The sequence below is a fragment of the Cydia pomonella genome, chromosome 1 (assembly GCF_033807575.1).
Source record: "Cydia pomonella isolate Wapato2018A chromosome 1, ilCydPomo1, whole genome shotgun sequence".
In the NCBI taxonomy this organism is placed as follows: Eukaryota; Metazoa; Arthropoda; class Insecta; order Lepidoptera; family Tortricidae; genus Cydia; species Cydia pomonella.
In genome coordinates, this window is record NC_084703.1 from 37,974,330 (window position 1) to 37,997,073 (window position 22,744).

Genomic DNA, 22,744 nt, shown 5'->3' on the forward strand with positions numbered 1-22,744 from the left:
AAACACCTACTGACCCTACGTGTTACAGACAGCCTCCGCAGAGCGTGCATGGAGGCAGAGGAGACAGCCGCCCACGTCATTCTTGAATGCCCAGGGTTGGCAGAGTCCCGGGCACAATACCTCGGTTCTCCGGGGTCTCTCACAGAAGTCGTCGGCAGCATCAAGGTTCTGCTAGGCTTCTTGGTAGAGTTGGGTTGGCAAGAGTAGTGCCGACAATCCACCACGCAAAATAGGCGTGAATTACGACGTCGAGTTGCGGAAACCAAGCCCGCGAATACCAATACCAATACCAATTCACTAGTCGTTGTACCACTTGCGAGGAGTGCCCGCACGCTTTATATCGACCAAGTTTACCAATGGAACTGAGCCATTAGTGTGCTAATTGTTAGCGTGTAGGCAATAATATTTAAATGCCGTCCTAATGTGCTTCTATAGGTAATGCGTGTTCAAGTAAGAAAATGTTCAAATATAATTACTGAGAGTTAGTTAAAAATAAACAACTTGTTAACGTAATGTTATTATCATCAGCTTAATTGGGACCTTTGTATGTAATATGTACCTACTGACCATACCTTGAAAGTAACATTAGTCCCCTAGGCCACCTATTTATCTATCCTTGAATAAATTATACTTCACCCAACATTATTCACTTGAATGGTAAAGAGTTTTCTTATTTTACTTTTATTTCGAGCTCTAATAAAACTTTATCTTTAAAAGTTATGTTTTAGGGTTCCTCCCGCAATAAATAACAAATTGAGGAATGGTTGCTGGAAAACGAACATTTTTTTGTGGTGAATGAAATTTACAGATTTACGGTAAATAAATTACACTATATATACCACGTTACTAGTGAAATAACTATTATTTTATGTTTTATTTGTTTAAAAAGTACCACAATAGTTGAATACCGCGCCGTAATTGTGCATAGGTACTAAAAATCGATCATATTATGTGTCCCGCGCGGCAGCCAAAGGCTTAATGCTGTATATTATGCTGAAAAAAATTACTGTACTGATGTAAAAACATAATTTTATGGAACTCACTTGTATACAAATATTTAAAAGGGTTACGCAGGTAGACGATTTATCAAGTTACAATGTAGGTACCTACTTATTACAAACTTGTTAACTGAGAACCTATTATTTTCCAACATCATATTTAGTTTCACAAAACTTATTTATTACAAATATAATTTGTACCTAGTTAATCCCAACCCTTCAATAGTCTATCAAAAGATTTACATACATGGATTATTCCATAAACCAACTCTTTTTGTAAAATGGGTACAACAGCATATCCTTGGGAGTTGCAGATACAATCAGGTTAATATTTATAAGTCACCCCCTAAATTTATTAATCCTGGTTATTTTCTTTGTATGTCTATTTATTGAGAAGATAAATTTATTTTAATATGAACACTGCAATCTTGTTTAGCTCAAAAATACTAACTTTGACCGCAATTTTCTTATAGGTTAATTGATAATTACGATAACACAATAGGCTGGTACAAGTATTTGTACTTTTTTTTCTTAATCTGAATTAGTAACGCGGATTTTATGATAAGCCTTAAAAATCACTCTGTAGGTATACGTACCTTAAAGCCATGGTACTTATTTCTGTAAGGATTCGCAGGAACAATAATTTATTTTTTTTGAGCCAATAATGAGAAAACGCGAAGATTAGATTTCCAAGCTGATTATTACGTAATTGACCTAGTTTGGTAGCTCCCGACCTGTTTCCTGATTAAATACTTTTATAAAATTCAAAGCGCGGTAAGGGGCCGCCTCAGGCCAATTTAGGGTTAACTCAGGGGTGGGACAATATGGAAATGTGTGATCTGTGATCTGGTATTTTTATTATAATTCGATTTCAATACCTCAATAACGATGGACGCGAAAGCACGCGCCCTTACTGAGATTTATAAAAGTTTAGAACTGTGCAACTATTGCACCCGGATGATCGGGCTGTCTTTCATTGACGCGGTGCCGAGTAACGCGTGGGCGCGCGCGCGGAGCGGCGCGCTATACGCGGTTTCGGCGCTGGCTGTGATGCTGCTGGTGGCGGGCGAGATCACCTACGTCGCCGGCCTCGTCATCAACACCTCGTCCGTCGCGGAGTTCGTGTCGAGCTTGCATATTGTTGGATACGGTATGATGGGTACGTCGCCGATACGCAGCGGTTTAACTGACTTCAACATTTTGAAGGAAGGGTCTTTTAAACAGCTGGTTTTAGGGAGAGGTGTACACTTGTACAGGTTTCTATTACAGGTACACGGAGGTACACAAAGCGTATAAAATCCTCCTTTTTTCCATTTTTTAAATTCAAGAAACAGGATGCAGTAGACGTTTTCAAACACGAATTAATGAAGTCTTCTTCTTCCTCCTGCTTTCCTTCCCTCATTTCTTACCAATACAAAAAAAAACTCAGAAGTTTCATAGTGCCAGACACTGGAAGCTTACCATTATATGAAATAATCTTATTACTTATTAGCTACTTATGTATGACTAAGGGTATATATCACAGCGTAAAAAATCGTTGCGTCACTTTTGTTAGACATATTGAGGAAAGAGTGCGTAACTCGGTAACAGACCACGAAGTTATCTGGCGAGGTAGGTAAAAGACACCTCGTTCAGATCACGGGGCGACAGAGTGACCCAGGAGTTATAATAGTAGTTTATGTGATTGCTACATAATGAAAGGCATTAAAACACAAGTGTGGGTTTAAGAGACGAACGAAGTGAGTTTCTTAAAACGACCACACGATCATATACTATTTTATGTACACACATTATAAACTTTCTATGATATATTCACAAACTCAAATTAAAGCCAACATTGGGGATCTTTGCTCTTTTAGCGAAACTCGCGGATAAGTGCGGTTTTTGATATGTGTGTAGATAAAAACATTAATATAGTACATCTAGCTTATGAGAGTCCATTACTCTCATTTTAGGTCACAGTTACACTTGTTCATAACCTAATACATATACATTTATTTCATTACAGGTTTAAGCAAACTTCTTACTCTGTGGTTCAAACGACATACGTTTCGAAGATTGCTGATTGACTTGGCAGAGATATGGCCGGTAACTTGTGAAAATGAGGAGGAAGATAAAATTAAGGAAGAAAGCTTAAGAGCACTTCGATTGGGACAATCTTGTAAGAGCTTGCACTGTGTAACTTAAGGCTTTAATTAATGCTGACAAACATAATTAGGTTAGGGATCCCAATATTACGAATTACGGTGTCCTAGTAATTATATAATGAAAGCGATCGCTAAAGAATAAAAGTAAAAGTTTGTTTTCTCTTTGGACATTTTTCACATCGCAAAATGTAATTAAAAGATTTCTTGATTGGTTTCATTAAGACATGCAAGCCGCCAAGTAATTCAACTTGTAGAATTACAGTTCACGCTAAGCAGTCTAAGGACTCCGAGAAAGCGAAATGAAACACCGTTCAAACATCGCAGCGTATTCCACTCACTTAGCTTCTTTAGGCCCCGAAACCGTGGCTCTCGTGTTCGCACTGCAAAGTGCAGAAGTTATGAACTATCATGTCCCTATCTTGTAACAAATTGTCACTTACAAATTAAGGTAGGTAAATCTCTTTTTAAAATTTTCACACTATTTGATCAAATACTTTGGTGATTGACTAAAAGTAGGCAAAAATGATAGCTACGTTTAATTAACTGAACTTAAATAAACAGGTGCGGAATACGAAAGCTAAAGTTATGCGTTTTCTTTAGTAAACGTTAACTTTAGAAAATGGCGCAAATATTGGGATTTGCGAGGTTGCTACAGCTCAGAGACCACTAGTAAGAGATTATTGCAATGAGCACAAGTACTCTACATAAAAATAATATTACAACTTCACATAAAAGGTTTACAATCCCTAATTTGGTCATCTCCCAGAGTCCAATGTTATTTGGAATGGTTTTAGTATACAGTCTAGATACTGATATAAATTCGGACATAAATCCATACAGAGTTAATACGACTTATCAATAATGATTGATGAATCTACAAATAGATAGTTACTTGATTATCCATGCAAAATTTCTTAATCGTAATTTAGGCTGATTTTGATTTATTTATTTCTTTATTAGGGTATACATTTTTCAACGTGTTTGGCGTGGCAATGTATAACATAACGCCTATAGGAGTTTATCTTTACCGGAGAATCCAAAATCAACCTTCGGATCTGGGCTATGTGTGGCACGCGACATATCCCTTTGATAAAACCAAGAGCATTTATCATGAATTTGTTTACGCGTTTGAAGTGTTTTCAGGTAAGATTGATTGGTTTTTATGACTGAAATATTATTTTATCACTTAGTTCACACCAAAACCGTAAGTTTGGTCCACTTTGACATAGTGACCGTAATTAATAAAAAGATTAAATTTTTTGTATGAATTTAATAACGGATTTTTACGTTCTAGTCCACATGAAAAAGTGTTTTATTTACTCATAAATAGCGAAACACCGCTTGAACGACAATTATTCCTTCTAAGAAGGTGTAATAGTTAGCAATATTTGGTCAAAATGGCAGAACACACTGAATACCGAGTAAGAAAAAAGGGCCACAACGATACCAGTACTTATAGTTTGGATAAAACTTATGAAAGTGATGGAGTAATAATTATGTTAAGAAATCAGACAGGTACTCTCAATAATACTTGGCAGGTACATCAAGTGTGTGGGGCATGTTGGGCTCCGACATGATGTTCACGACGATGGCGAGCCACATCAGCATGCTGCTCCGCCAGCTGCAGGTGAAGGTCCGGCGACTGGCCGCCAATGCAGACCCTGCGGGACAGTCCCTTGACAGTATCGATTGCTACGGCGACATAGTGAAGCTTGTCAAAATACATCAAAGACTCATTAGGTAAAGCGAGTTTGGCCAATAGATAATGTAAATGTCCGAGTGATTGACATACCCCCAATAGTTGCCATCTTCAATCTTAAGTATTTCAAGTCTGATTGAGATTATATTTTAAGTCTGACGACCGCCTCTAACTCTGCCTATTGAGCCATGCTGAGTTCGAATCTTGGTAAAGGTATTTATTTATGTGATGAGCATAGATATTTGTTCCTGAGTCATGGGTGTTTCCTATATATTTAAGTAGGTATTATATATATTGTTGTCTGAATACTCACAAGCCACAACACAAGCCTTTTAAGCTTACTTGTGTCAATGCTTGAGTCAATTTGTGTAAGGACGGCCTATAATTTCTTGAAACCTCTAATATAGATTCTCAGCGTGTTAAGTTAAGGTGCAGATTTCTTCGGTAATCTAACAGTTATTTGTTTAGCAAGGGGGCAAAGTTGTTAATATTGTAAACAGAGCCAGCGAAAAATTCCAAAATTGAACCACGAGCGTAGCGAGTCCAACTGTCCGTAAATAAAGTTCGATTCACATAAGTTTACCTATAGCTACTACTTATTATTGCAGAGGAGGCTGGGAAATGGCAATTCGTGGATGATATTTGATTTTCGACAAAGAAGTCGAATCCACGAATTGATATTTCTGCCGAGGCTTATACAAATACATATAGTGCTTTTCTCCAAATATGCGGGACAAAAAGGCAAAATAAATCACTTATCTTATACCTTTAAACGAGTAATTCTTGTATATATATATATATATATATATATATATATATATATATATTTCAGGGATCTCGGAAACGGCTCTAACGATTTCGCTGAAATTTGGTATATGGGGGTTTTTGGGGGTAAACAATCGATCTAGATTAGTCTTATGTTTGGGTAAACGCGTGTTTTCGAGTTATCATGCGTTTTTCTTTCGACGCAGAATATGGTCGCTAATTTCGTCTTGAATGCCACTGTCCGTCTGGTCCAGCCGGATAGGCCGCGGACGGCAAGAAACAACCAGTGTTACGGGTTCGAATCCCGCCCGGTGAAGTAACTTTTGTTTTTTTTTCAAGTTTATATATATTTTTTTAATTATTATTGTTTTTAGACAAGTTTAAAAAAATGTAGTTAATGTTTGAGATAACAATATATACTCCTCAAAAGAAAATAAGGGCTACTCAGTTTTTTGGCTGTAACTTAAAACATACTTGTTTTATGTGAAAAAAAAAAATATTTTTTACAATAAAAAATGGCATTCTTTTTTTACAATTATGTGCATTTCTATAACCATTAACGAATAAAAAAAAAAGAAATTAAAGTTTGAATGAAAATTTACTTCTCTAATAAAAAAACTTAAAACTTAGAAATCACTGAAAATTAAACAAAATGACTTAAATCACTTAGTAACACTTTTGTTAGTAACGGGTATGTTCTCCTCTTTTAACATTACATTCTTGCACCCTTGAGTGCATGCTTTCGATCAAGTTTTTCACATTCTCCTCTGGAATAGCATCCCAAGCCCTTTTAAAAACGTTTATGAGTTGCTGCTGGTTGTTAACCTCTTGCTGACTCTCCCTAATACGTCGTTTTAACTGGTTCCACAAGTCTTCTATTGGATTTAAATCAGGGCTGTTGGCAGGCCATGGTAAGACATCAATGTGAGCTTCATCAAGTACAGCTTTAGTCGCTCGAGCTGTATGAGCACGGGCATTGTCCTGCATCAGGATGAAGCCAGGGCCCACTCGCTGTGAAAATGAGATCACGTTGGGTCTAATGAGGCTTTCGATGTACCGCTGTGCAGTTACAGTACCTTCATTTAAAATGACCAGCTCCGTTTTCCCGTGTAGGCTTATGCCGGCCCAAACCATAACATTGGGCCCTCCGAAACGGTCAACTTCATGGATGCAAGCTTCAGAAAAGCGTTCGCCACGTCGTCTCCAAACTCTAACATGCCAATCGTCATTAAAAAACTTCACTTTGCACTCGTCTGTAAAAAGAACCATGCCACACTGGTTAAGGTTCCAGTTCAAATATCGGCGACAGACATTTCTACGATTTGTACGTTGAACCCTGGACAGCGGAATTCGAACCACTCGTCGTCTGGATGTTTGGTGATCTTCATGCAGTCGGTTACGAATCGTTTGGTCACTGACACGAGTACCTGTCGTCAACCGTAGTCGATTTTGTAGTGTACGAGCCGTAACTGAGCGTTCTCATCGGGCACTTAATCGGATGTAAGCACGAATCCTACCTGACCCAGGTCTCCTTGCAACACTACCGGTCCGCTGAAAGCGATTCCAAGCATTTTGGATTGTTTGACGAGAAAATCCTAGCCGCAAAGCCACCGAACGCTGTTAATTACCTTCTGCAACCAGTGTAACAGCCCTGGTTGCAGTATTCATGTCCATATGTCTTCGATGTCGCTCCATTATTCAATAAAATGAATATTTAATGAATTTACTTAAGAAAACCTTATTTTTTGGACAAAAACGTACGCTAACGATCAATTATTGAACAACGTAAAACAAAACAAAACATCATAAAAAAAAACAAACCGTTCTTTCTTTTAATCAGCCAGTATATTTCAACAAAAAATTCAAAAAAAGTTTAGATGTTTAGATACCAAAGAGTTCGTGACATGCCTAAATTGAATCTTTCTTTTTAAGTTACGCTGATTAAACTTAAATAAATATTTTTTTCTTCGGAGTAGTATATATTTCTCATAAATATGTCTAACATTTAGCTATACTAATTACGTGAATAAGATTTATGCTTTCGTGTTTTTATTTTATTGAGACTTATGAAGCAATAGTGCAAAACGAAAAAATTACTGATACAAATTTGAAATACAGTTTCTAGGGTAGTTTTTGTGACGCCATCACTCGGATAATGCCATAAAAACTAACTACAATGTCTCGCGCAATGAACCTAAATTGAACCATAACTAACGAGCTATGTAATAAGAGAAATTGACGATAGATGGCGTTACTCTGTGACAAGTGCTGTAAGGTTGAGATTACAAATATTGAAAAAACAAACAAATTAATGTGGATAACATCACAAGTAAGTAGCTAAAGCACTTTTGTCCTGGAAATCAGAAACAACGAAGGTACCACAAACACCCAGACCTGAGACAATGTAGAAAAGCGACATCTTGAAAACCTATCAGAAATATCTACGGTACGTTTAGCTGTGATAGTCTTAGGGCACTTCTCCGACCCGAGCGTATTGTGTGACTTTGGTGGCCCAATTTTTTTTATTATATTTTAATATTCGAACTTTCATTCTGAGAAAGGACCTAAATAAAAAAAAAGTAAGGAAAGCCTTCATGTGATCACATCAGTTTTTAGTATCACTGAAATCAAACACCTGACCTGAATCGATTGTAAATAATAATAATTGTCAGTTCACATTTTACTTTTTTAAGTTTATGTAGATTATCACATAAACATCAACATATTACCTACAATAAATAGTTATAACCGAGCTTTGCTCGGTCGCCCAGGCACTCACTTATTTAAACAAGCATCACTCAAGTCGAACCTTCACATGAAAAACGACAATAGTTATTTGTACATTAAAAGAGCAAAGTTTGATATTTCTTCGAGTGCTTATTTTGAGTCCCGAGCAAGCGAAGATTCTATAATAGATTCACTGGCTACGCTCGTATCTTGAGCGCAGTAAATGAGTCAAAAGCGCACGAGATGTTAATAACTTAGATCTCGTGTAGTATACAAAATTTTTCAAGACAGCAGTGAGAACATATTTGAAAGGTCAAAATACAACCTGAAAAAATGTAATCCGTCTTCATCACTATTTCACTCATGCTTATTGAAAGTATTCTAACAATTAAGTTTAATTACCGCAATAAAACAAAACGAAAGAAATTTCAATAAAATAATACGGAAATAATGAAATAACGAACATAAATTGACAGTTCAATCGACAACTTTTTTATCTAAAAAAAAAACTTTGTAGAGATCGTTATACTCGGAAGTGTTCACCTTATTGTAGCAAAAATAGTACGTGAAATCTTCGTTATGGTCAAACACAAATAAAAAAAAATTATAAACATTATTGTAGCGGACGGGAAAGTTATTATTACTGTATTGTTATTTACTTTTTAAAAACATGTATCCACTAAGAACAAACGCATACAGCCAATTAATATACATAGCTGCGGGCCGCCCCTACACGACCCGGTCAGCATCATTTCAAGCTATAGGATAGAGTTGTGTAAGACCGACGTGTATGATCGTGTGAATACTGCTTAATACAATCAAAGACTATATAACATTTATATTTTTTTAAGGATTTCATGCGTGCAAATACAGCTTATATCGTACAATTATATTGAATGGTACTGAATGGCAGAATAGTTGTGCCTTTAACTTTTAAAAAATAATTAAAGAGGGAAATTGATTTTGACGTTTTGATGTGAAGGTTCGATTTGAGTGATGGTTCATGTTTAATTAATTATGATTATTTTACCTGATTTCCTCGCATGTTTGGAGAAAAGCACTATATAGGCCTCGGCAGGAACAGCAAATCGTGGATTCGTCTTCATTGTCGGTCGAAATCGAAACTCATCCACGAATTGCCTTTTCCCGGCCTCTGCAATAATGTACTATAGTCTTTGATTTTATTAAGCTAGTCGCACGATCTACGACTGTTTTATAAGAGCGAGACAAGTAGTGTAATTTATCGCCCTACTCTATCCTGTAGTTTGATGGAGGCCTGGTAATAGGTAATGTACCTAATTGGCTGTTTGATTTGATTTTTCTTAGTGCGCACGTTTTTAAAGATAATAAACAACATAGTAATGAACTTACCATCCTTTAAATCATTACAATAATGGTTTTGATTTTTTTCCTATTTATGTTTGTCTATAATGTAGGACTTTTTGTACAATTTTCTACAATAAGGTGAATATTTCCGAGCAAATTGGCGAAAATCGTTTTATATTATGGGCGAACATAAAACCATTATTAATTTATTATAAATACTAATCATTGTTCTGGTCTCTGCACTCTGACCCTAAGTAATATTTTTTACAGTTACAGAAACGACATGGAGGACACATTCTCATTTCTCAATCTAATCAACGTTCTGTTCAGTTCCGGCAACATATGCTGCGTCGTATTTGTCATCGTTGTAAGTTTTGAGTGCTCACGTATTTATAATAGGAAATCGGATAAATATGTATATATACATTGATAATGTATTTTATTTTAGCTTCTCGAGCCTTGGATGGACATGAGTAACAAATTATTTTTGGGAGCGGTGATGACTCAAGTTGGGATTCTTTGTTCTTACGCCGATGACGTATATCGAGCAGTAAGATATCATGTTGTGCACATTTACTTAGTCAATGACTTTTTTATTAGCCTATCTTGTGTCCCACTGCTGGGCAAAGGCCTCCCCTTTCTTCCGCCACACATCACGGTTTGGTGCATGCTCGCGGCAGTTGCTGCAAAAAGGGTCGACGTCATCCCGCCATCTCTTTCTTGGACTGCCTCCTAAATGTGTAACATTTCGTAATATGAACAGAATATGTTTTTTTCAAGCTGCAATAAATTATGAGCATTATGTTTATTCACCGTTGGTATTGTTTAGAGTCCACTTTTATATTAGGTAAATAGTTAGCCACTGCACTTTGAAATGCCAAGTATAACCTGGCAATAGCCTTAATTTTAAGAACGCAGGACATAATGTGCCGTATCTAGAAACTATAAAAAGTCGAACTTCAAAGTTAACGCAACGAACACTTTATATCGTAACAATGTTAGTTATTTCTTATAATTTTCAATGTTCTCTCCTTTTCTCTTTTAGATTTACCAGTCACTAAATTAACCCACAGGTACATGAAAAAAAAAACAATATCTACCTTGCGCGCAACAAATACTTATGACTGTAAAATGCTGCACATGCAAACCGCGTATCATTATTAAATTTCATTGTGCTATGCGCGTAATCGCGCGCGCATTGTGTTGTGTAACGAATCTTCCTATAATAGTTGGTAATTTGGGCTATTTTTTCGGACTTGTACATCTAACACTGCGAAGCGAATTCTTCAAAATGCTGTTTCACTTACATGGGTTGGCAGTGGTAAGTAAGATTGAGGTGGCGATCAAAAACAGATCCATGTGCTTAGGAACCTTCATAGACATAGAAGGGGCTTTCGACAGGACCAGGTTCAGCAGCATTACAGCAGCACTGGTAAGACATGGCGCGAATGCAGTTATGACAGAATGGATAAACAACATGTTGAGCCAACGAACTATCAAACTCGGGACGGGCGAAACACAACAAGCATTAGTGGCAAAAGGATGCCCCCAAGGAGGAGTCCTATCACCACTACTATGGAACCTGGTGGTGAATGACCTGATCACCACACTTAACAATAATCACTATTACACAATCGGCTATGCTGACGACATAGTGATACTGACGAGCGGCAATCATTCAGGTACGGTATGCGATGTTACCCGCTCTGCACTAGCCATCGTGGAGTGCTGGTGTATTAACAACGAACTCTCAGTCAATCCCAACAAAACTGAGCTGGTTATGTTCACCAACAAACGCAACTTGGGAAACTTCTGCCTTCCCAAACTGTTCGACACTGAACTCCAACTATCTGCGGAGTATTTAGCGGTAATACTTGACAGCAAATTGAATTGGAGTAATCACTTAAACGGCAAAATTGACAAAGCCACAGTCGTATTCTGGCAATGTCGTAGAATGGTGGGTAGGACCTGGGGGCTAACCCCAAAGATAACTCTATGGCTTTACCAGGCAGTCATACGACCAATAATAAGCTACGGTGCAATAGTTTGGTGGCCACGCACCAAACTATCCACAGTTGAAGCTAAACTACAACGACTCCAGAGGTTGGCCTGTTTGGCGACTACGGGCTGCATGAGGACAACACCAACCGCGGCCCTGGAAGCTTTACTGGGCCTGCCGCCGCTGCACCTCTTTATACAACAGGAAGCGCTAGCTTCGGCGGTACGTCTCAAAAAATCGAATCTCTGGAGACCACCTAGGGTACCACACACCGAGATCCTCTACGAGGCGATAGGTAAGGAACCGCTTATAGAAGCGGTGACTGACAGGATACCCAGGCAATACATCTTCGACAAGAAATACAAGATACAGTTACACGAAGAACCTCGTGAAGGACTTAACCCGAGAGAGCTGAGAATCTTCACGGATGGATCAAAGACAAGGTCAGGCACTGGCGCGGGAGTATTCTCAGAGGACCTAAACATACATATCTCAACACCACTAGGCGCCCACAACACAGTCTTCCAGGCAGAATGTATGGGCATCATAATGGCAGCACACGCAATCGTCTCAAGGAAAGTAGAGGACTACCCCATCCGCATACTCTCTGACAGTCGGTCAGTACTGCAAGCTCTGCAAAGTTATACTTTGACCTCAGGGCTAATCTACGAATGCCACAAGGCTCTGTCAGAGGTAAGCACCACCACCAGCGTAACTCTGCAGTGGATTAAGGGACACAGCAACTCGCGAGGGAACGATGCAGCCGACATATTGGCGAGAGGTGGCTCGGAACTGAGGGTGGCAGGACCGGAGCCAATCATACCTCTGCCTTATGCCTGGCTCCGGAACATGCTGAGATGCAACACCAAGGTAAAACACCAACAGTACTGGTCTAACCTAGGCACGTGCAGGCAGGCGAAGGAGGCCCTCCCGACAATCGACCCCGGTTTGTCGAGGAGGCTGAGACAGCTGAAGAGGCCACAGCTCCGGCTTATGGCTGGGGCCATAACCGGCCACGCCCCACTAAACAAACACCTACTAACCCTACGTGTTACAGATAGCCCCCTCTGCAGAGCGTGCATGGAGGAGGAGGAGACAGCCGCCCACGTCATTCTTGAATGCCCAGGGGTGGCAGAATACCGGGCACAATACCTCGGTTCCCCGGGGTCTCTCCCAGAAGTCGTCGGCAACATCAAGGGTCTGCTAGGCTTCCTGGTAGAGTTGGGTTGGCAGGAGTAGTGCCGTCAACCCACCATCACGCAAAATAGGCGCGAATTGCGACGTCGAGTTGCGGAAACCCAGCCCGCGAATACGAGTAACGAATAACGAATGGGTCGGCAAAATTTTGAGAAGACGAGCTAAGCGCAGTGACAATGACAAGTTATAGGAATGCCAAAGAGCCGCAAGTAGTGTTATCTTCCAATTGTTAATCTCTTGAGTTACTTGAAGAACTGTAACGGAGCTACCTATCTACAGATAGGTAGCTCCGTTACAGTTCTTCGGCTTGCAAGCCGGCCGCTGATAACATAACCTTCAAGTTATTATATATACTACAACCTAACATAAAAGTTATTATATTAACACAACTACCTATACTATGTAGAATAGAATCCTAGTTGGAACAATATGAGTATTGTGTGTTAGGCGATATCTCGCTCGTGTGAATCGGTGATTTCGTTCCACGTATTCGACGTATCGGAATAAGTACCTAAACCTAGTCTTTGATCTAGTGACTTAGTTTATTTTTCGGTAAACTCAGTCTGAATAATTTTACTGTTTTTTTACATTAACTTGAGATGGCTTTTCATGGGTAACACTTAAAGTTACTTATTACAAAAAACCATTACAAAATCATGTTATTAAAAATATACGTTTTTTGTTTTTATATTGTAGCAGAATAAAAAATTCGTTTCGTAACGTCGTAGTCGTTTATATAACCTTCACCCAAGAATAATTTCATACTAATAATTTTTGATGACTTTGTGTGGCTTCAGTTTACAATAAATGTTTCAAATGAAGTTTTTTATAGGCTTCAGTTTACAAACAGCTAAAAATGTCTCGACAACTCGAAACAACTAAAACTCGAGTACATTTATTCTCTCAGGTAGGTACATAAGTCCAAACATTTCCTTCATTTCTCTTCGTACCGGTCCATTTATTAAATAATATAAGATAATAATTGTGCTTAATATTTGTCGTGTTCATATTTATTAAAATAATTACTTTCTAATACGTGTTTTCATTATCTCTCATTATTCAGTCCACCCGTTAGCTATCAATGGTTAAAGGCCCATTAAAAGCTTTTGTCACTAAACCCTGAATAGAAATGGGTTCAATTCTTAACCATTGTTTTTTCAAAATTTACGTTTTTGGCACTCACTGTATTTTTTTACAAAATCTAGACTGCTAATTGCTTCTAAGGTAAAAGGGAAGGTCTCTAAATGTCAAAAAAAAATCCACCCCATATAAGTATATTTGTGGCGTCCATATCGGTCTCGCGTTAGGTTTACGGCCTCCACAGTGCGCAGAGAGTAAGTACATGTAGGTATACGAGTATAAATTGTATTATTCACAGAGCGTGGGGGTAGCGGACGCGGTGTACGAGAGCGGTTGGTGGGCCGCCGACGGGCGCGCGCGTATGGCTCTTCTCGTCCTGATGCAAAGGTATACTACGCGCTCTCCTAAAGTTGAAAGGCCTATCTGTTTATGTTTAAGTTAATTATTTATTGTCAATAGAAGTACAGAACACGCTGGTTCGATTAGAGACACTTTTTCTTTATACTAATACGAAGTATATTCAGTTTTTTGTCAAACATATCTAGAACATTTGTCGGGGACTGTAATTCTTTCTAAAATACCATCGTCTACAAATCAGCAAGAGTGAAGACAATTCTTAAGTGACCAGACTGTACTAGTATTAGCTAGCTTTGTTTCATCATAGAGTTCCTACGACCACCTTTGGGCTTCGTCATCAAAACAACCAAAACCAACAAGTGTCAAAAAAGTTTTATAGTGACATACGACTATTGGGACGTTATATAAAACCTTGTAATAAACGGTCTTCCTAACGTCTGTAAATATACATCATTATCATTATATTCCTACGTCTATAAGTATACCTATAGGTGCGCGGCACGAGTACGCCTACGATTAAAATCCCTTAATAATATCAAAAGTACTTACGTTCCCAAAATAACAGCCGGTGTAAAATTTAATAATGACCTTATTTGTTTGTCCGAGTTACTAAGACCGCTTGTTGTTACCTAGTTATATTCTCCTATAAAATGGAAAGTTATTGGTACAGAATATTTACTTACTTACTACTTGAAATATCAAGAAGTACGTAGCAGTACCTCCTGGGACCGTGCGAATGCGAAGTGCATGGTGGGGTTAAGTAAAGCGATCCCAGCGCATAAGCTGGTAAAAATTAGAACTAACTGCGGATGGCATCTTTAACATTTCGTACAAGTTATATGGCTCGAAGTAAAACTTTAATTTACGATTACTCCAGAAATATTCATTTAAATTGTTTGGTTGAAGGGACCATTGTAATCTGTATGAAATGCTTAATATGACTAACGCAATTTATTTCATAATTATTAATACGGTATCGGTTTAAATAGCTTTGTAAATGCCACATATTGTGTGATCTTTTTCTAGAAGTTCAAAATGGGTATAGTAAGTTATCCTTAAAATGTACAGATTCAACATCGCGGACTTTTTTGTAGACCCATTAAAGATAGTACTTTGTGTTGTTGTAGAACTTAGAGATCAAACGGATTAGGCAGCGTTTTCGATTAAAGCTCATAGCTAGTGTGATTTCTTCCGACAACATCGTTATATTTCAACCAATTTACACAAAACCTTAACAAGTTATATATCTAAACCTTCCTCAAGAATCACTCTATTGATAGATGAAAGTGGTATTAAAATCTGTTCAGTAGTTTTTAGTTTTGGAGTAGTTTTATAAGATGTAGTGAATTGACGTCCCCTAGACTTGTGGACGCTAGGTTGCGGGACAGTCGTGCACATAGCGATCCTATGACAGTCGCCGCGCCGGACTACCACGTTTAGTTTATTAAAATTGGTCGTTACGAAGCGAAGTTATTGTTCGATTGCGCTGACACTACTTATGATTGTCAACGTGTAACAGAGTAAGAAGACAAGAAGTAATAAAATTACTTTCAATTTACTTGTTGTTGCGAGAGAACCGTGTATACTTTAGTGCTATCGTTTATTTTGTGGTACAGTACAGAGTGTTGCTCAGGCGTACTTACATGCCCATCAGGCGATGGGGGCCTAGCACTTAATACAGAGGTAAATTACCCCCTTATTCATAAACGTGTACTAAAGTTACGATGCCGCTAATCATCGTTTGTCCCTTTCCGACGTATCGGTATGATAGAAAGGGGCAAACGATGATTAGCGGCATCGTAACTTTAGTACATGTAAGGGGTAAGAAAAAAACGTGCCCCTAAGTTTGACATCCGTGTGAAATCCCAACTTTTGACAATCAGAGTTACCGCAAAATGGAAGGAGTTGTACAGCTGGTTTTCCCATCAATTCTAAGCACGAAATTGTCTTAAATTTTACGCATCAATGTATCTTTGTCGAAAATGCTATTGTCTCTCTATCACTCTTCCATTCCATATTAGTGCAACAGATAGCGTTTCGTTAAGTCCCTCTGCGAACTATTGTCATTCACCAGGAAATATGAAATTGTTATTTAATCAAAGAGGAGCCAGTTGTAATGGTAGAAATCAAACTGCGCGATGCGGGGGCGGTCGGCTGGTGGAACTCAAAGGGTGAGCATAGAATATTCATAGAACAAGTTTGGGCGTTCGAATGATTAGAGAAAAATGCTAATCCTTAAACAAAATCGGAATCGACCCTGAAGCGTAGGCTTAATCACTTTATTCGATATTTATGGCAATAATTTAACGGAGACGCAATGATTGCCTAAAACTTATAATAGTTAGTATAAAATTGGGATGATGACGAAATTTTTAACTTCACTTCTCAAAATCACTTCTCCACAAAAATGTAGTCCCCATTTTCCTCCCTGGATAACATACTTTTAACTACTGAAAAATATTTTCTATAATGTTAATGTTTAAACAGAGAAGAGAATACGTGACCTCATCCCCTTTCCTCTTAAGAAAGGCTAATGTACGGTACAAAACAATGCAAAGTCTATTGGTAATCCAGTAAGTAATTTCAAACATTAGCGTTTGCGTCAAATCCGGTAGTTCTGATTTTTTGCTGACTTGTTTCTGATGTTGGCCCAATGAATAATCCAAGTTTGAGACCTCGAGCGCCGAACGCAACTTTGTCAAAAATCGAGAAAACCGCGAAAATATCGTCTACAGAAACAATTCCAGTCTCTTATGTAGCAAATTTAGTCTACTTTAAAAAACTTCGAAAAGGTAATATTTTTCGTTTTACAGGTCTTTTGAGGTAACAAACTTGGATTATTCTTTGAGCCAATATCATAAACAAGTCTGCAAAAAACTAGAACTACAGGTTTTGACGCAAACGAACCCCAAAACTACATAAGTCGACAAAGCTACTAGATTATGGGGTTAATATACATAATATATGAAATACTTCAAATCAAGGAATACCAATACAGTAACAGAATTATTCTAGGCACCTATGACTTCTCACTGCTGTTCACTCCTACAATCCCCCTAGGCACCTTGGATTTAAGTTCGTTTGTTATTCCGTGTTGCTTTGGGCTTTGTCGACTGGTTGCCCTCTCATTCTTCATATTCATTCAAACCACCAACTCCCATTGATAATGACTCGTCATTTTGGTTTATGCAAGCATAAGGATACTTATACGAAACTCCCTCTTTATTTATTTGTTACCGAATACCAAAATAACAACTTCGTACGCGAAAAACTAAATCCGACAAAATGAGGGAGCGTGCATGAACTGTAGGAGGCAGCACAGGAGCCGTCAGATTTTTGGCGCGAGGCGTAAATGTGATGTTTTTTGTACCGATGTAGCCCACAAGATGACAGAACCTACTATGCACAAGAAAACACGTGACGTGTACATGTGCATGTTTATGGTTCCGATTCAGGCCACAAGATGGCAGACCCTCCAACGCGCACGGTCCCTCCACGGAGTTGTTGTATTTGAATCTTGTAGACAAGACACGACTCAAAATGGAAAATTGATAGTTGTCAGACTCGTTTATTAGATAAACCGTTTTAACATAAAGTTTTAACGATTTTTTTTTACCGACGTTCTTAAATAATAAGAGAAATTAATGAAGCAAAAAGAAAAAATAAATTTTATCTTATTTAATATTAGCTGACTTGAGACATTTATGTATGGTTAATTTATTAGAATCTGCCTGTAGCCACGAAAATAATAAAAGTAAGTGCACATGATTGAATCCCGTCCTGTTTCAGTTTACATATTGGGGCAAATGCAGTTGCGGCGCAAGACCAAAATTTAATGTGGGCAAGGTACATTTTGCGAGGCTTTCTGGTTGCCGAAATATGCCTGAACCATTGGGCTTAGGCATATTTAAGAGCCTCGCAAAATGCAAGAGCGCGTGCCAATAGACGCGGGGCCAGTCAGACCGCGAGGCCGTAGCCTACGCCTAATGCCGCCTCTGCGCAAAAGTCTGAAAAATTTCATAATATCTCGCTATTCTCTCTCAAATTCGCGGGCCTGTTTGCCTAACACATTACTTCTCGCTCCGCTCGTCATAGCACATATCTTTTAACTTTGGCAGAATACCGTGGAAACTAAATTCACCTAGTGACAATGCATTTTCCCGGTCAAAACTAGATTTGAAATCAAGTTGGAATAATTAGTTAAAACTACCTAGTATTCACCAATGTACTTTGCGTCAACTAGTTTTGACTGAAACATCCGAGTTACAACTAGTGAAAATGCGTTTCGGAAAACTAGTTTTACTAGTAAAACGGGTTTTCACTGAGGTGTTCCATAACTCTTCAAGTGGCATATGTCGTTTTTGAGTTATTGGAACTTTGATTTAATTCAATCAATCAAATTTGAAATTTAAATGACATAATCGGTCGGGAGTCGACGGCCTACCACTCCAAGGGATAAAGTAAGTTTTAACTAAGAAAAAACCGTTTTTACTAAAAACTGGTTTTTATGTTAGTAGTTATATTGTATGAAAATTACGATTTGTAATATTAGGTTCCTATCTGTTCATCACACAAACATTATTGAGGTTTGCTTAACTCAACACTAATTTGACTAATCAGATACTGAATTGTCAGTCATAGTCAAAATTTGAAATCCTGTCTGTCTACAATTTAGTAACTCTATGCACATATTAATGCCAATAACCAATTTACCAAATGACTTAAACTAGTGCAAAATCCCGTTACAAATTGAAACTTATTTCTATTCAAATAAGGTTGTATTTCAAAGTAATAGGACAACCATAATAGAGACTTTTTTTGTTATACTACGTCGGTGGCAAACAAGCATACGGCCCGCCTGATGGTAAGCAGTATCCGTAGCCTATGTACACCTGCAACTCCAGAGGAGATTTACTAAGTATTGATTGCCTAAGATCTAAGAGAGAAGAAGAAAGATATGGTTACCGTGATAATTTTCCCGCCGTCTCCATGGTCGTTGTACTTGGTTATTGTCTGCTCAGCTTCCTGTTCGCTATAGTTTTTGCAAAAATCGCCAGGACAGAGGAGAAATCTATTGTATGAAAACTTGCAACTTGAAATGCATTTTTTATCGAAACTACTGCACGTAAAATGAACTCGAAATGAGTCCATTGGCTCAAAATTTTGCAAGCTTTCCAATATATCCCACACGATTATTACAAATAAAAAATAAATTCAGCTTACCCCTCTCAACCCCCTAAATTTCCCCCCAAAATAAGAAATAAGCAGGTTTAACTTATTTACAATATTAGTGGCGGTAATTACTTTAACTGTTCCAAGTTTTAGCTGTCTCCGTCAAACGGTCTCTGAGAAAATAGCATATAACCGATTTGCAAAACCAAAGTGATTCCATAAGTGTTACGTAAACAAAGTTTTTTACTGAACACTAAAAACGATAAAAGTCGAACGAAGGGCCATAGCTATTTGTCAATATCCAAGGAGGAAAATGGGGACTACGTTTGTATGGAGAAGCGTCCGTCCACTAACCTCTAGGTGTTTTAAAATTGACGTAAAGGTCAACGTTAACGAAAATAGACACAAGTGAACAAGATATGTTTATTATAATTTCTACTATTTATTCTGTTTTCAGATCTCAAAAGCCGTTATATTTCACAGCGCTGAAATTTGGCCCGATTACAATGACAACTTATCGTTCTGTAAGTATTTTAAATATATTATGTTTCATTTTCCCCTGCGACATGTGACTGGATCTGTACTTTGTGAGCGTTACGGTTTCATGACGCCATTGCATTAACGTAATATGAGCGAAGAAAAACGAGTAAAATTGTTGATGCCTAAGAGCATTACAACATTATCAAAATAACCTCGTCACTCGTCAGCTTCAGTCAAGTGTGTGGAAAAATGTATGAAAAGCTATGTGTGCGTGTTCTTATCTTAATGGGTGGGCGTAATTCTTTATGCAGGGCGATGAGAGACCATTTCTATGCTGACTTGCCTTTGAGAAATCCACTAAGTGGTAACAAAATAAGACATAGTTTCTACTCGCATGGCTAAATCAGCACTAGCTGCGACGATACCATCGTTATTGATAGATCCCGTTTACGTATCCCTGTTAGGGAAGTGGAATATAAATATACTTTAATAACAAAGGACCGGTATATTTGTTTTCTCTAGTGGCTCATGGTGGTTCACTTAAGACGACTGTTAGAACGCCAAAATGAAGGTGTCTCCCGCGTTTCCAGCTTATTAGGCATCTACCCCATATTGAGGGTAAAGCCTTTTATATTTATGGGTTGGTGATTTTACCTATCGACCACCACGTAAGTAAGTATGTACATAACTAGATCTGAGTCTTAGCTGAGTACATTTTTGTGTTAATTTTCAAAGAGACCCTTATAAGACAATAAAGGGGTCCAGAGCAGACTGCCGCTCCTAATTTTTGGCCGCCCTAGGCCCGGGCCTACTGGGCCTTAGGGCAAATCCGTCACTGGTCTAGAGTCAGACCGAGCTAAATTCTGCATGGCATTTCCAATATTAACGTGTGGCAATGGCATCATTAATGTCAAATTTCTTTGAGAATATGACGATTTTAATAACACTATTTACTTCATTTCTTTCTAATGAAATCGGTGCAACGGACTCTAGTGTCCTTTTAAAATTAATGAAATAATTACAATGTTTTTATTTGTTTCAGATAATAACGAACTCTTATTCTTATTTTACTCTTTTATATACGGTTTATAGAAGTGACTAAAATAAGATATTGTAGGCTACCACGAGACTTTAATTTATTAATACCCACGAGCACTTGTTAGTGAATGTAAATCATGTCTAACTTAAATACAATAAATACTCGTAGGTGAAAAAGAGCTTTGTTTCTCTTAAATTGAATACCTGGGTGACAGTGTATGAAAACTTGAGTAATTATTTATTATTTCTGAATAAAATTATAGAGGTAAAGGATGACTCACGCTAGACCGGGCTGGGGCCGGACCGGAGCTTCCTGCGCTTCGTTTTCAATGGAATGCCCCACGTGATCACCGATCAGCCATCATAGACAATGAGGTGTCGGACGCCACATAGACAATGAGGAGTCAGCCTTTACTTTTTCTTGTGTAGCTCAGAGGTAACGGTAAAACACATCACTAGGCAAAATATAATCCGTGAAAAATTGCTTTTTTTTCTTAATTCTGCCTTGTGCCTTTCTCTAAAGTATTTTTCAGCTCTAATCAATTTTACTGCTCTCTTCTTCTACCTAACTAAATAAATAAATATTATAGGACATTATTACACAAATTGACTAAGTCCCACAGTAAGCTCAATAAGGCTTGTGTTGAGGGTACATAGACAACGATATATACAATATATAAATATTTATAAATACTTAAATACATAGAAAACACCCATGACTCAGGAACAAATATCCATGCTCATCACACAAATAAATGCCCTTACCAGGATTTGAACCCGGGACCATCAGCTTCGTAGGCAGGGTCACTACCCACTAGGCCAAACCGGTCGTAAATGCTAAACGATTTACCTGTAGCTTAACTACCTTACTGTTATTATACGAGTAGAAAATAGTTATCTACCATACAAGTGCGAAAAATAGGATTATACGTAACGAGTGGCGATAAATTAAAACACGACCTAAGGGAGTGTTTTAAATCGACACGAGTTGCGAATTACCTATTCGCACATGTATCGTACAACGTTTTACAGTACATATGACGCTGAATTTTCGACATAGTTACATAATGTGTTAATTAACGCACTAGTGCAGAAAAGTAGCACCATATGTACTGTAAAATACATTCCCTGCAAAAATCTGTAAAATAATCAAAAGAAGTAGTTATATGAAGTTTATGGATGCGAAGTCGGTACTAAAACCTGATCCTGTTATAAATTTTTAATTAAATTCTCATACTCTGCAATAAATGGATGCTGGTCTCGGCAAGGGGAATTTATTTATTTGGGAGGAGAGCGAAATTATTCCATCGTATAGGGTGGGTCGCACTGGGCAAGGACTTTCCTGATTTACGATGGGACGTTAACATTGCAGGCCTAGAAAAACATTAGTGTCGGGTGATTACCACGAGCTATCGCGCACGCGTCTGTGTACATTCGCCATCAAATATATCGGACCAGCCAAAGGGTTCACAAATATCTGAACAGGCTCTAGTGCATGTTCAGATATATTTGAGCAACTCGGCCGCTCCGATATATGTGATGGTGACTGTACGAGTATACGTGTATGGCTACTCCAATAATATTAATAACTTGTGCTTCGGTTTATGACTTCACAGGTATCTAATCTACCAGCTAAATAGGACTTTGTTATTATACAAAGCCAATACGAGTTTTGCCTTCCTAATTAACACGTAAAGTACTTTAGTGGTGGGTTTATTTCTAAAATTTTAATAATTGATGCCTTCTAGGGTTGATATTG

At 38.0% G+C, this 22,744-nt stretch overlaps 1 protein-coding gene across 1 annotated transcript; it reads left to right on the top strand.

The window, feature by feature from the left end:
* Nucleotides 1-1,386: 1,386 nt before the first annotated feature.
* On the top strand, nt 1,387-22,112 carry LOC133522386 (odorant receptor 4-like). Its single transcript, XM_061857709.1, has 9 exons — nt 1,387-2,164; nt 3,014-3,159; nt 4,106-4,288; nt 4,684-4,885; nt 9,933-10,029; nt 10,111-10,212; nt 14,237-14,325; nt 19,925-19,991; nt 20,990-22,112. The coding sequence occupies exons 1-9, from the start codon at nt 1,887-1,889 to the stop codon at nt 21,047-21,049; spliced, it is 1,224 nt and encodes a 407-aa protein (XP_061713693.1). The 5' UTR covers nt 1,387-1,886; the 3' UTR covers nt 21,050-22,112.
* The last annotated feature ends 632 nt before the right edge of the window (nt 22,113-22,744 follow it).